This window comes from Megalobrama amblycephala, linkage group LG4, assembly GCF_018812025.1.
Source record: "Megalobrama amblycephala isolate DHTTF-2021 linkage group LG4, ASM1881202v1, whole genome shotgun sequence".
In the NCBI taxonomy this organism is placed as follows: domain Eukaryota; kingdom Metazoa; phylum Chordata; class Actinopteri; order Cypriniformes; family Xenocyprididae; genus Megalobrama; species Megalobrama amblycephala.
In genome coordinates, this window is record NC_063047.1 from 12,360,883 (window position 1) to 12,376,928 (window position 16,046).

The window sequence follows — 16,046 nt, forward strand, 5'->3', positions numbered from 1 at the left end:
AAATAAATAGCCTACAATAAGCAGCCTATATGTTAAGTTGCATACAAAGTGGTATGTGGACGCATGTTGCCAGATCCTCTCCCTCAGTTCTCCAGTCTGTGAAACTCAACCTGCAACAGAAGAAAGATGGCATTGAATATTGTGATTTTTAAACAAACAAACGTATTAGATGGAAAAAACATGAGAATTTTATGTCAGTAAGGGGGAAAAAACATGGGAATTTAATGTCAGTAGTTGTCATCATTATGTGCATAATCCTTAAACATTTTAGACATATTGTATAAACAAGAAAAACAGCAGAATGGGACCTTGAGCACCACACAAAGTTCTTAGTTTTTGTTACAGTAATGGTGGAGATTAGAGTATTTTGCTTTTTTGTGGTATTGGTCATAAAGTTTGACTGTCAATGCTTTTAAACTCGGTGTGTATTCATCGATGTATTACTAGAACATGTAGTTTTACAGTCAATCCGAGAGTGCCAGGAGATAAAGTCCAACATGACATTTCACAAAATATCATTAATGAGTAAACTTTATGGTTCAGTTAAATCTCTCTTATCAGGAATAAGGGATTTTGGAATGACAGTTAGAAGGACAAAACGCATAATTCCATCCATATGATCTTGTCACTATGATCATAACAGTTAATTCACACCCACTATCCTACCACTCTCGTCACGGGCTTTATTAGAGGAGGACAGAGCTGGTTAGACATTCAGAAGGTGCAGGGCTCTGACATTCAAACATTATGCTTAAGGAGGTGTTGTTGTGTCTCCTCGCAGGAGCAGGGGTTTTTACTGTAGGGATTCTGCTGGGACACTTCGCCATTGACAAGGGCAGTTCGTTGCCAGAGTGGGCCCAGGATGCATCTCGTGATGTGGATGAAAGTATCATTCAGAAATTCCTTGCAGAATTGGACACCAATGAAATTAAAGAGAACCTCAGGTGAAGTATTTATACTGAAGCACATGAGTATAAGATTCTAAAACGATTAAATGGCCAACTTTGTAGAATATCAATCCGTATGGAGTTGTTTGTTTCAGCTGATTTGAGAGTGTATTTTTGTCGTCTTTATTCAAAGGGAGCTGACTAAGGTTCCCCACATGGCCACCACACCTGGAGATGAAGCAACTGTAGATTTTATGCTGAAGAGATGGCAGGACCCCAAAACAGGCTTGGACAGTGCATGGAGAGAGGACTACAAGGTGTATCTGTCATTCCCTAACAAAACAAACCCCAACAACGTCTCTGTTGGTAAGACAGCATATAGAATATCTACTCAACGCATAACATTTTCAGTTCTGAATTCATTTCAGAACAGCCTCTAGTTTGTGACATCTTTCAGATTTGCTTTAAACACAATGAATGTGATCAAAATGTTATATTATCCAAAAAATATAAATGATGTGACTTAAGAATGAAAAACTCTCTGTTTTATTTAGTTGATCCAGAAAAAGGAGTCCTGCATACGGCAAGAGAGAAAGAGAAAACATACAAACCAGAGCAGGACGACCCAGAGGTGGTCCAGCCTTACGCAGCATATTCCCCTGCAGGAAATGTCAAGGTGTGCAGCCTTCATCACCTTAATATACTTCATAGTTCTTTAAATAAACATTGTTTTAGTTTACTGGCATTAACCATCCATTTAATTTGTAAAGCAGTAGTATACAGTATACACTACCGTTCAAAAGTTTGGGGTCAGTAAAAACGTTTTATATATATATATATATATATATATATATATATATATATATATATATATATATATATATATAAATAATTATTTTAGAAAATAATTTTGTTCAGCAAGGACACATGAAATTGATCAAAAGTGACAGTAAAGACATTTATAATGTCAAATAAATGTATTACAGTTTCTACAAAAATATTCTTTTTTTTCTTTTTTTTTTAAAAACACTCTCTGAGCAGCAAATCAGCATATTAGAATGATTTCTGAAGGATCATGTGACACTGAAGACTGAATTAATGGCATTGCAGGAATAAATTGCTTTTTAAAATATATTAAAATAAAAAAAACTGTTATTTTAAATTGTAATAAAATTTCACAATATTATTATTTTTGATAGAATAAGAGATTTCTTTCAAAAACATTACAAATACAGACACCACACTTTTGAAAGTCAGTGTACAATTAATAAATGATTATATTACTTTTTTCACTTTCAATTAATTTCTTTTCCTTATCTCTACTTAGTTTTTCCATTTTGTTTTAATTTTTAAAAACTCCTCCTCTGATGGAGATGTTATCGTGACATAAAGCCTATTATCTTATGACAAAATGACACAGCATAACTTATGACATATCTGAGCAAGAAAATACAACAATCGTCTTTATTACACTTGATTGTTTTAGAAACAAAACAGAGAGTGTAATGACCTTTGAGGCTATCGCACACCACGTCACTGGAGTTAAATCATCTACTGATAGCTAGATATTTTTTCTTTCACTGTTCCACTATATTGACTTTTTAAATGAGTTTATTGTAAGCATATCTTGCTATCACCAATTTATCAAAAGCTGATATGATTATGAAATTTCAGATATTATTGAAGTATGTTTTCTTTCACTGTTCCGCTATATTAACATTTAAAGAAGAGTTTATTGTAAGCATATCTTGCTAATCACTAACTTTGCTAATCAAAAGCTGATATGATTATGAAATCTTAGATATTATGGAAGTGAAATTTACGTCTGAATCAAATTGTGATATGGTCCAATATATCGACTCATGTCTTATTTGCAGGGAAAACTTGTCTATGCAAACCAAGGTAAAATGAGTGACTATGAGCTGTTAAACCAAACACTGGATCTGACGGGATGCATCGCCATCACCAGATACGGAGGAGAAGGGAGATCGAAAAAAGTGAGAAAACACTAGTTAAATCTCTCAAAAACATTCAGGACATTTATCAAGAAAAGGAAAATGCAGCATTAGGGTATCGGTTTAGAAGACGTTTAGTAGTTTTATCACCTTGAATGCATAAAAACATGTTTACTCTCCTGTGACATGAATATTTAACAGGCTATAAACGCAGCCAAGTTCGGAATTGTTGGGGTGCTGGTCTATACTGAGCCATATGACATTAATGATGGCCTGGTGTCAGAAAGTGAAACCTACCCTCACTCCTGGTATCTGCCACCCTCTGGCGTCGAGCGAGGCTCGTACAACATTGACTTTGGAGACTTGTTAACACCTTACCTAGCTGCAAAAGGTAACCAGTGATTTTTTTTTTTTTTTACATGAAAACACATAAGTTATATTTCATATGATAAAAAAACAACAACACATGTAAATGGTTTCATTTGCAGATGATACCTACAGAAGACCAAAAGAAGAAATAACGGGTATTCCACCAATTCCAGCACAGCCAATAGGGTTTGAGGATGCTGAAAAATTAATCTGGTAAGCATAACATACTTTTTATTTCTTAAGTTACCTCCTTTTTAGAATGTTTCCTTGTAATTCCGACTGAATTATCTGTAACAGTGAGCTCGATGGGGACGATGCCCCTGAAGGATGGCAAGGCTCACTTAACTGTACATACAAACTTGGTGGGCCAGGGTTCAAACCCACATCTCCCTACAACAACAGGTAAATGCTGCATATTTTTGCCCGATATATATCTTCCAATGCTTGAACAAGTATGGTTATATATGTTGGAAGGATGTGGGACAGAATGAAAATAATGTTTTGTTTTGTCTGTCAGCAATGTACACTTGGACATTTATAACACAGAGAGGCTGGAAAATTCAGCGAATGTTATGGGAGTAATCCGAGGCAGTGTGGAGCCAGGTAAGTTATGACACTGGAGACTGGAGTAATGGCTGCTGAAAATTCAGCCTTGGAATGAATTACATTTTAAAATAGAAAACAGTTTTTTATATGGTAACAATATTTCTCAGTATTACAGTGTTTACTGCATTTTTTTTATCAAATAAATGCAGCCTTGGCAAAGACATTTTGAGGTCACTGTATTTGTGAACTAAAAAATTGCATTTGCAAACTGTATGCATGCTGTTCAGACAGGTATGTCATCTACGGGAACCACAGAGACAGCTGGGTGCACGGAGCCATCGACCCCAGCAGCGGCACAGCAGTGATGCTAGAGATCACCAGAGTGCTGGGGAAGATGGTGAAGGAAGGTGAGTCCTAATGACATCCAGAGAACAACTGAAATTGCCATCAAATGTGACTGTAGGGTTGTAGTGACCCAAATGATGTACTATGTGCTATGAGACAAGGCGGTCTAGAGATACATATAGTGCATATAGTGCGATTTATCAAATTCTAATGTTACAAGAAAATCAAACAGAAATTCTCTACCTAAAAGGGAAATGGAGACCTCGGCGGTCCATTATCTTTGGCAGCTGGGGAGCTGAAGAATTTGGCCTTATTGGATCTGCAGAATACACAGAGGTGTGTTAATAAAGACTGGAAAAAACTGGAATTACAGCATGAAAGTTTTTACCGTTTTGGTGTTGAAATCATTGTCCATTCTCAGGAGTACTTCAGTAAGCTGAGTGAACGCACTGTGGCGTACATCAACGTGGACATCTCAGTGTTTGGTACGAGTTGAAGTTTTTCCTCTTTCAGTCAGAATATTACTTTCATCCTGTGTTCCACTTGCTGAAACGCTCTATGTCCACCACAGCGAACGCCACTCTCAGGGCTTCTGCTTCTCCAGCAGCACAGAGTGTGCTTTTTACTGCCTCCAAACAGGTGAGGAACAAGCCTTGTATATTACCTTACCTGAAGTGTGACTTTCATGTCCTTCATAAGGCTTTTATGAGTCATGTGCTTTCAGGTAAATGCACCTGGAACAAGCAAATCAGTCTATGATAACTGGATACAATATTTCAACAGAACCAGTCCAAATTATGGGATTATACCAAAGTATGCTCTTATTATTCCACAATATTACCTCACGGTTATAGCACCATGACTGGTAGAGTATTCATTCTCAATATTGTTAATTGTATTTGCAGTGTGGGCTTCTTGACAGGAGCAGGAAGTGATTACGCTGCTTTTATGCACTACCTTGGAGTAACTTCTATGGACATTTCCTATTATTATGACACGGTATGTGGTCAGCGCTAAGGCAATCAACCACTTGGCATTAAAAAAAGCTGAATGATAATAACAACATATTCTTGATCACTTTGCAGAGAAAAACAAGAGCGCGCATCTACCCAGCCTACCACACCGCTTATGACACCTTTGACTATGCATCTACGCACATTGATCCAGGTGAAATGAATACTATGGTTCTCAAATGAGACAATATTTACTATGAACCATCTTTTACTACTAAAACATATTCATCAGCCTGTTCTTGTCTGTTCCATTTTAAATTCAAATTACTTTCCGTTATGCAGGTTTCACAAGTCACCAGGCAGTTGCCAGGACAGCTGGGAATGTGCTGGTGCGATTGGCTGACAGCCTTCTGTTGCCTTTTAACTGCAGTGACTATGCAGAAAGTCTGGAGCAGTACCTCAGTCAGGCGGTTACAGCATTTGAGGGAAAACTTGCGGCTAATGGAGTCTCTATGGGTGAGCTAACAAGATTCAAAATACTTTGGAAGAGGGAAATGTTTCCTTTTTCCTAATCGTAATTGAATTTTGTTAACCTAAAAGTTAATACAAGGTAAGAGCGATGGAAGTACGTAAGTGTCAAAGTGGCAATGAGCACTTTTCCCATCCCAGAATCCTTGAAGAAAGCTGTGCAGTTATTCCGAGAGACAGCCACCAAACTGGACCGTTTGATCAGGGATTCAGATCTTGCAAAAGAAACGTAAGTTAACCCAGCAAAGCCTGACATATGTCAGTTGATATAACAGTTTTTAAAGGCTCAATAAAAACTCAATAGCAGCTCAATAAAAACTTTTGTATATATATATACAGCCCAAACTGAGCAAAAGTAGACTACTTACAAAAATTTAATATACTGTAAACAGTATGAACAGTCTTATTTGATGCTCACATTTTTAACATGATTTTCCTAAAAAATTATGCGGAGTGTCTATTTACACTAAGTGGCAAACGCTATTTACACTAGCTCCACCCACCAATGTCTGGTTGGGCCACTCAAGTTTTAAGAAAGATGCACAGAATTCAGTGTCTTCAGTGGCGTTGCATTAGAGAGTAAGGCTTGCAGTCCTGGCTTTTAACGCAATCGATGCGGGTTTGAATCCGCCTTTTGCCGAGCTCACGTTTATTTTCAATAAAAATGAAAATAATGTTCTAAAAGTGGAAATAAACTGCGAACGAGTGTTTAATAATATTAAAAGTGTTTATTGGGTAGGGTTAGGGGAAGGTGTAAGGCAGCATCCATTTAATAATTTTAATAAATATAATCATTTACACTCTATGATATTATTGCATCCTGTTAATGTACAAAAATACTAAGATGCAAATAGTATCTGTCAATATGAAGTATAGATTGCATCTAATTACTATTTACTCTTATTGCAAAGAACTGATACTTTTACATGGTGTAAATAGAATCTAGCACTATTTTCACCTAGTGTAAATTGCATATCGCTAAGAAAATGCTGCTATTGTCACTTAGTGTAAATAGAATATATTGCTATTTTCACTTAGTGCAAACAGCTGCTGCCAAAATTATGCCTGGATAATCAAGTAAACCTAAGTTGCTTCAGTCTAGTACGTGTGCATCTTGAAATATTATTAACAATATAAAAATTATTTTTACATTAACTTCATAAAAATTGTACCACAACCTGAAGAGGGGCGTTTTTAAAATGATATTAAAAGGCCTTTTACTTGCTAAGAAAGTATAAATTATCAATCAGACAACAGAATCTCATGACAACAATCTCATGTTGATCATTTAGAGACCTTATAAATGTATGCATCAAATATGATACAGTAGGCTTTTATAGGGTTAAAGTGGTGTAAAAAACCTGCTAAACTTGCTCTGGTGGCAATGGTACATAACAGCATAAATATTACTTCTGTCTTCACAACAGGCCTCTGAAGGCTCGCAGAATTAATGACCAGCTCATGCTGCTGGACAGGGCTTTTCTTGACCCATTAGCGTTCCCAGAAAAATATGCTTTCAGGTATGATGCAGCATTATTAAAACATCCTGCTACTAATGACCAGTCCCTTATGAATAATAATTAGCATCCCACTGACCACCCTCTATTTGTTCAAGTTGATGTCACACCTGTTTGCAATCGCTTCTAACACTCTCTGGCATCACACAGGCACGTGATATGGGCATCGAGGTCATCGAGTGTGCCCACCTTCCCCGGCCTGGCAGATGCAGTAGAGCAGGCTGAGCGCACCGGGCTGAAGGAAGACTGGGATCAGGCTCATAAACACTTATCCATCGTCACACAGGCCATCGCAGGAGCTGCACACACACTGGATGATGTGATTTAATGCATCATCCAGAAACTTCAGACTTTAACATTTCCACAAAGAGAGGGAGAAATATTTGCTGTTTTTGCCAAATAAATTTCCTAGACATTTTAAAATGAATATTTCCGCTGTCAGAGGGTGTACAGATGTAAAAAATCATTCTGAATTACCACTCCCAGCAGATTGCTAGTGCACTGTTAAACAAAAACCTGTTTTCTGATAAACAATTGTTTGACAAGTTGTTTATAGTAAAAACATAATTTGCCTGCAATGAAGAATGGGAGTTATTAAAGGGATAGTTCACCAAAAAAATTTAAATTCTTTCATCATTTACTCACCCACATGATATCAAGATCTTAATTTCTTTTTTTTTTTTGCACTTATCCCTTTCAATTAGGAGGAAAAGAAAAAAGCACACAGAATGCACTGTTTTCAGGCATGATTTATTGAAAACACACCAAAGTGATACTCTACAAACCTGGATTTTTCTTTAACAAGAGCAATTCTCTCTTCTGGGTATTAGTAAAATTAACAATACATTCGGTCACTGTGGCATTGTTCTTGAGTGCTAGGAAAGCATTAACAACTATATAATCAAACCCTTTAATTGTCTCTATCTTTTAAAAGTTTATAATACAATGTAATACAAGGCAAAAACCCACCACCAGTCTAGACTACATTGAGAACACAGAGTGAGTGAAAGTGGGAGGAGCCAGACAGAGGAGGTGTGTGTGTGTGTGTGTGTGTAAAAGAGACAGAGAGAGAAAGAGAGAGAGAAAGAGCAGTTAGGGACCAATAAAACATATAAAACACACTTATCATTTTTTATCTAACATGGAAAAAGGTTAAGGCACATGATAGTTACAAACACATTTGCTACCAAGTTGTACACTTACTGAATTTTGATGCTCTGAATTAATGATATCTACAATAGTAAGTTTCTCTTGAATCCATTTCAACATCTGTTTTTTTCTAGAAATATACAATCTGATGCAAATTCACACTCCCGGAACCTCTCGTACTACACGGTACCAAAATCCTTTGGTTGTATTCTGCAAAAAGGCAGTCAGGAACAGACAGTCAAATATTAATAATGAACCTACACAAGGCTAAAGATCTCGATGTGAATGTACACAACATTTCATCTTCAAAAGTGAAAATTATTACACAGTTATTTTGTTATTAGGAGTCTCTGTTAAAACACTATGAAAAAAAAAAAATCCTTGCTATAGAGAGTTATATAGAGTCACATGACAGAAATGAGATGATTAAGCAGACGCGTGTTGCTTTTTTTGTGTTAAAAAAAATTATATGTATAACACATTGACAGGTAGAACATTTACAGCATTTGCTTTTTTTCTCATGTCAGTGTCCAGATTGTAATATCCAATTTACAAACACATAAAACCAAACGAATGAAAACAACATTAAAACTTTGTCATGCTTTTTTTTGTCATACTCAAGAGATACAGTTTTATGTCAAAGTATTTTGGCTTGCATAAGAGCTGAAATGAAAGGTAGTGTCTATCCCTGATTCCTCTTCTGTAATTCCTTGTCTTTCTTGATCAACACTTAAATTCTGTCAACCAATCAGATCATTTTAAACATGTTTTCCAATTGAAAAAAAAAAAAAAGAACACTGAAAATAAATGCTCCCATTTAACAAAGCAAGATGTAAAAAATATAAAATATAAATAGACAATGCGAATGACTCTACAGCCTTTGATAAACATTTAACTAAAGCAATGATCTTTTTATTATATTATTATTAATTTTTTTACAAACATGGCCATGCTTCATGTACGGAATACTGAATGTGTTCTGAACAAACTGTTATGGATTCACATCAATCAATGTTATAAAGAAGATTGTGATATTTCCCCTCTCTTTTTCTCTTTGTAACCTAATATACATTTATAAAACAACAAAAATATAAAATGCTTTTAAAATCTACTTTTATGACAACAGGAGCAAGTGAATCCTCCTACTATCCCTCATATCACAATCTACATATTAACAAATAGATCATTACCCCTTTTTAAATAAACCAAAGCAAAAGCTGGTAAGTGCCAGTGTTACCCAGCATGCCTCTGCAGCTCGACATGTCAAGGGGAATACAGGATCAGCAGACCGAACTGACTGAAAGCGCAGCAGCTCTCCTCTCCTCAGCTCCGCTATGAGCAGATATCAGTGTTCTCAGTGAGAAGAAACAAACACAGTGATAATATGTCTTTTAAAGTTGCTTTATGAAGCCAGCACACAGAAATCGCAAAGCGTGCATTTCAATATAGACCCCCCGGACATTGTATGTGTCCCCACACCATTGTAATGGACAACAACAAGAACAAAAAAAAAAAAAAAACCTTTCCTTTTCCTCCTTCACAAGTGTCCTCAACTATTTTAGATAACCAAAACTTCCATTAAAACTCTACAAAATGAAAAAGAAAAAAAAAAGTCACAATTCACTGCACTTCTGGGGAAAACAAATCCACAAAACAAACAGTAATCAGGCAGAAACGTACAACAAAAATAATATAGGCAAAATTATATATATATATTTTTTGTTTTGACATAAAAATAGTTTTTTTTTTCTTATTTCTCCTCTTTCCCCTCAATCCAATTCTTTCCAATACACGTCCACGTCCAAGACAGCACTTCCTGTACACTCAATCCATCCATCATTCCTGCAAATCCTCAGTTCTGGGTACACTATGTCCAGTGGGAATGTACATATGAGAAGTGGTATTTTTTTTCTTTTTCAAACAGTTTTTTTTTTTTCCTTTTTCACAGAAATCTCAAAATACTGGCTGTCGAATGAAAGTTTGCATCTCTCGCTCTTTTAGGCAAAAGTCTTCAGATGAGTCCACATCACGGTGAGCTCTGCGGTTAATGGCAGTGGTGACTCGTGAAATCCTTGCGTGGTAAGATGTAGCGCTGTTGCGAGCTAAGCCTGCGGCGGAGAGGGCAGGAGAGCCACAGTTATCAGATGACAACATCAGACTACATGAAAATCTGTGTATTTCTATTATGATCACAGAACAAATACCTGATTACATTAGACATGCATAAGAATATGTTTGCAAAATGAAAGTGAGCATGTGATTGAATGATGGATGATTTTTAGGATGTTGAAACTGTTTCTCTACATAACTTACCAGATCTAAACCATGTAGCCAAAGTTACAAAAAGAAAATATGTTATTATGTTTAAACAAAACTTTCTTTACTCAAATTTGTTTTCAAGCTAAGAAGATCCTCTATAGATATGATCGAATTATACATGTTTCAAAGGCCAGGATTGAAGTGATAATGGTTTTCTGCTAGACAGATACAGTATGGGATAAAGAATATGAGAATGATGAGTAGATATTTGCCAAGCATGAGAGGGAAAATAAACAGGCGATCGATGGTGATGGTGATGCTAACCCAGAGAAGGCAGCACTGGCCACGAGAACTTGATGACGCAGTGTATTTTTGGTCAGTTAAGTCCACTTTCCACATTAAACTAATTAAAAATACACTCCAAATTAAAAGTATGGGGTCAGTTTAACCTGTTAGCATTCCACTGTACCGCCTGCAGTACACATACCTTTCAAAAGTGACCCAAACCATGCATATACTCCAAACGGTTCAGGAGCAGCATGCAATTTACTTTGGGTATGCATTTTTTAGGCCTTTTAGGCAAATTTTACAGGAATGCTAAGGGTTTAAAAAAAGAATACTTTTATTCAGCAAGAATACTGTAAAATCATCAAAAGTGACTGTAAAGACCTTTATAATGTTACAAAAGATTGCCATTTTGAACTTTCTATCTATCAAAGAATCCTTAAAAAATGCTTTACTGTTCCCACAAAAATATTAACCAGCACAACTGTTGTCAACATTCTTGAGCACCAAATCAGCATATTAGAATGATTTCTGAAGGATCATGTGACACTGAAGACTGGAGTATCAGTATTGCATCACAAGAATAAATTACATTTTAAAATATATTAAAATATTATAATATTTTTTATTTAATATTTCACAATATTACATTTTTAATGTATTTTTCATCAAATAAATGCAGCCTTCTTTAAAAATAAAAAAAAGATTTTAAAAAATCTTTACTTAACTTTGTACTGGAAAATATGACTGGAAACTAAATACTGAATGTAATATATGTTGCACCTCCTGACCACTGTATGTCTATATGTGTGTATGTGTGTGTATATGCTTGGGTATACATACAGTACAGTCCAAAAGTTTGGAACCACTAAGATTTTTAATGTTTTTAAAAGAAGTTTCATCTGCTCACCAAGGCTACATTTATTTAATAAGTAATATTGTGAAATATTATTACAATTTAAAATAACTGTGTACTATATAAATATATTTGACAAAGTAATTTATTCCTGTGATGCAAAGCTGAATTTTCAGCATCGTTACTCCAGTCTTCAGTGTCACATGATCCTTCAGAAATCATTCTAATATGCTGATCTGCTGCTCAATAAACATTTATGATTATTTTCAATGTTGAAAACAGTTGTGTACTTTTTTTTCAGGATTCCTTGATGAATAGAAAGTTCAAGAGAACAGCATTTATCTGAAATACAAAGCTTCTGTAGCATTATACACTGCCGTTCAAAAGTTTGGGGTTAGTAAGAATTTTTATTTTTATTTTTTTGAAAAGAAATTAAAGAAATTAATACTTTTATTCAGCAAGGATGCATTAAATCAATCAAAAGTGGCAGTAAAGACATTTATAATGTTACAAAAGATTAGATTTCAGATAAACACTGTTCTTTTAAACTTTCTATTCATCAAATAATCCTGAAAAAAAATATTGTACACAAATATTTTGTACAATTGTACACATTAAATGTTTCTTGAGCAGCAGATCAGCATATTAGAATGATTTCTGAAGGATCATGTGACACTGAAGACTGGAGTAATGATGCTGAAAATTCAGCTTTGCCATCACAGGAATAAATTACTTTGTGAAATATATTCAAATAGAAAACAGTTATTTTAAATTGTAATAATATTTCACAATATTACTGTTTTTTACTGTATTTTTAATCAAATAAATGTAGCCTTGGTGAGCAGACGAAACTTCTTTTAAAAACATTAAAAATCTTAGTGGTTCCAAACTTTTGGACTGTACTGTATTTATGTAAGAATATGTGCTCTTTATGTAAGTATGAGTAAGTATGAGGATATACATTGTTCCTTGTCCCCTTCTTTAAAATTTGGTTCCTCTTTCTTTGTTAAGTGTTTGGGGAAAAAAAAGGGAATAAGAAATAAATAATAATAAAAAATCTTAACAACCCCAAACTTTGAACTGTAGTGTACATGCAATAGAAATTATCATGCTCTACTTCTCAAAAAAGAAAAAAAAGAAAAACTGTTTCAGGTCCTATTTTCTTCTCCGTGCATTTAAGCAGTGTGATCTATTTTGAATAACAATCCTCATGATATTGGTAGTATCACACAGAGAAAATAATTTTTAAAGATCTGAGCATGCACTCATCAGCCAATGCACTCCTCTGGGTTAAACAGAGCAAATGATAACGAAGGGTGGGAGTTATTTCATGAACAGAACGAGCGAGAACAAAAACCTTTGGATAAGACCTACCATGCATGCATTTAGACCCAGGAGTCAACAGGCTGAGGTTTAACATCACAAGCATCCACCAGACTGACAGTTGGCCTGTTGCTCCTGATATAGTGCTTCCTATTTGTGTCATTCTGCAGCAGTGGGAGAGGGGTTCAAATCAGCAAAACCAACAGTTTAAACACACAGAGAAAGGCAGTTAGTCCTCGCAACGGGGAAGCTCAAGGGGAAAATAAATGGTTAGAAATTATAGAAGTGAAAAGTCATTTAAGAGAAAGCATGCAGAACTGAATAAAGAAACATTCCGAAAACAACAAAATTTTGGTCAACGTGATTGTTGTGCCGAAGCTTGTTGTGCCAACAAGGGCCCCTAGAGGGAGCAACTTCATTGTATTAGTAGGAAAATATCTCCTTACTGTCTGTCAAATACTCTGACAATGAAAAAGAGTAAAACCGTTTGTTCGGTTGACATTCTGACACTCACAGCAACACAAATCAGAATTTGTCATGACATCTATTAAAGCGTTTGGAAAGCCTAACAAAGAATTATGGCAGGCAGCTGTTGAGAGACAAAGCCCTGTCACAACGCTGAGAAGGACTACAGATGGTGCAGAAATGTAGTCGTCAATAATGCAGTGTCCATGAACACGCTCATCTACGAGCACAGTGTGGCCTCTTTCAAATGCAGACACACAGTAAAGCAAATCACTCCCACGCTGGGCTGCGATAACACTCATAACATGAGATGACTCCATATAAAGTGAAGAGGGAGTAAGAGAACTCAATCTACTGTTGCAGAGGCACTTGATATGCAAGTCAACCTCTCTTGCAGATGCCAGTTAGACGAGGAAATAGCAGCACCAGACAGTTTTTTAATCATCTCTACATTAATGACTTTAATATCACAAAGCTGATGTTTAATTATCTATTTAAGCACGGCATGGAGCCAACAACAGACTGTATGAGGGGAAGTCAAATATACAGATATGGACCGTGTGATCCTAAAGTCTGAGACCACTAGGGGAAATTTAATTATATAATTTTCATATATGTACTTTTCATGAGAACTTGTCAGTTGAATAATTTGAATGGACAAATCTGTGTCCAACCTGATGATCATGAGAATGATTTGAGAATAATCCAAAGGAAATTGTGTGCTTCAATACAAGAACACCTGACCAATGTCACAAATTTACTTAGTGACCTAGCACAAAATAGTGTTTCAAATGTTAATACATATATTTACAATTTTTACAGAATCCTAAAAATGACCCCCACTTAATAAGAATTACAAGCTTAAAGTCCCTGTAAAGTCAATTCTGAGAATTCTTTCTAAACACTTTATAAATGTTACAAATGTATTGCTGAAACACATTACAAAGTCTGTGAATTGTGTAATGCTTAATTGTGAAGTTAGAGCGTTAAACAGTTTTTCACCAAGTCTCTGCTCAGGATTTTTTGGGCGGAGCTAAAACGGGGGTCTGATGACGCACTTGGAGCCCCGAGCATAGCCCCGCCCCTAACACTATATAACTGTCGATGACGCAACGAGCATGGCGCCGCCTCTACAGCGGTTCACTCGCTCAATCTCGAGTGTCATTACAGTTATACAGCCCTTTGCACATTTAGCTAGTAATGCCTTCGTCACGCAAACGCATATTACATGGTTGTTATAATATACAATATGCTTGGTCTCCTTATTTAAATTTCCTAAAATGATGATATGAAGGATTCTAAAGTAATCGTTCTACACCGGATAATTTTACAAACTTTCATCAGACAGCTGGGATTCACAGATAATCCGCTGTTTTTGGTGAATGTGACTGAACAGACCTTGGCCCCCCTCCCGCCTTGGCCTTCCTCCCGTCCCACCGATAACCGATGATTTGGGGCCGGACAGAGTCTCTCATGTCCCGGCCTTCATCCTCCCGTCTCCCAGCGCCGTCATTTGTCGACTCGACAACAGTCGGCAGTTCGTGCCCACCAATGAGTGTAAGTTGCCGAGTTTACTTATGTTATAATTAGTAGGTAGTCCACAGTAACTTTACTAAAATTTGTAATCCTCTAACGTGATTCTTTTTATATGCATCAGTATGTTTGACTCATTAGACTCAAGTCAGTTGAGGCTGCAGCTCTCGCGAGTGGGTGTGGTTTCAGCGCCGACAGCGGACACGCCCCCAGCGTTTGAGAGCAGAGAGCGCTGCCTATTTTTTCAAGATTTTGATGACTTATTTCATTTACTTTTTTTTTAATCATTCAAATTTGGCTGGGTGGTTAAAGCTGCTGTCCGCGATTTTTGGCTCTCTAGCGGTTAATAAACAGAACTGCATGCGTCTTGCGGAGGAACATTCTAGCCTGAGCTACTTTTCTCCGTGTATGTCTATGGCGAGTCACGCACTTACTGTGATACTCTGCAGCGAGTCCTACCAGTCCGGTCTGAAATAGTCCGAATATAAACACTTATTATAAGTGTACCATAATGATTCAGGATAAGACAAAAACACGGTTTGGAAAATGGATTCATGTTGTATATTCTCATTATATAATTTTTGTAAATTTTTGACACAAAAAAGTTGCAGACTGCAGCTTTAATAACACAATTTTCTGCAGTGTGACAAACTCAGAACACATACTTTAAAATGACTTTACAGGGACTTTAAGTGTTGTAAAATACATGAAGACACCACATCCTCTTGTACCACTGTTTGAAGAATTTATCTTCCAGAATCTGTCAGTAAGTTTTGGAAGATCATTTTTATTCCATATCTGCAAGACAGACTTTTCAGGATAGGAGATGGACTAAAAATGAACTTTACTGCCAAGAAAACTTTACTGCCAGAATCTGGAAGATAAATTCTTCAAACGGTGATACAACAGAATGTAGTGCTGGTCCTTCAAGAGTCACTCTCAATCTATCTCTATAAAGCCTATAAAAAACAGTCTTCATGTATATTACAACACTTCACCTTGTAATTCTTCTAAAGTGTGGGTCATTTTTTAGGATTCTTTGTCTCTGAGATCCTGAAACATTGCACTTCTGGAGA

The 16,046-nt window shown here is 36.1% G+C and overlaps 2 protein-coding genes across 13 annotated transcripts in view; one reads left to right on the forward strand and one right to left on the reverse strand.

The window, feature by feature from the left end:
* The first annotated feature begins 65 nt into the window (after positions 1-65).
* On the forward strand, positions 66-7,725 carry naaladl1 (N-acetylated alpha-linked acidic dipeptidase like 1). Its single transcript, XM_048187613.1, has 19 exons — positions 66-944; positions 1,081-1,253; positions 1,442-1,563; positions 2,765-2,884; positions 3,044-3,233; positions 3,331-3,424; positions 3,509-3,613; positions 3,729-3,814; positions 4,045-4,164; positions 4,353-4,438; positions 4,524-4,587; positions 4,674-4,741; positions 4,827-4,915; positions 5,008-5,101; positions 5,188-5,269; positions 5,398-5,571; positions 5,725-5,812; positions 7,011-7,103; positions 7,251-7,725. Exons 1-19 carry the CDS (start codon positions 748-750, stop codon positions 7,426-7,428), a joined length of 2,223 nt encoding a protein of 740 aa, XP_048043570.1. The 5' UTR covers positions 66-747; the 3' UTR covers positions 7,429-7,725.
* A 2,468-nt stretch (positions 7,726-10,193) lies between these two features.
* arvcfb (ARVCF delta catenin family member b) overlaps positions 10,194-16,046 on the reverse strand; it is a 190,726-nt gene continuing 184,873 nt past the window's right edge. For 10 of the 12 annotated variants that reach the window (XM_048187610.1, XM_048187602.1, XM_048187605.1 and 7 more), the window contains 2 exons: positions 13,024-13,136; positions 10,194-10,357 (listed from right to left, as the gene is read on the reverse strand). In XM_048187610.1, the coding sequence (XP_048043567.1) occupies positions 13,035-13,136 (102 nt within the window). In that variant the 3' untranslated portion in view covers positions 10,194-10,357; positions 13,024-13,034. The remainder of the gene's footprint in view (positions 10,358-13,023; positions 13,137-16,046) is intronic. The other 2 variants (XM_048187607.1, XM_048187608.1) reach the window with 1 other exon arrangement.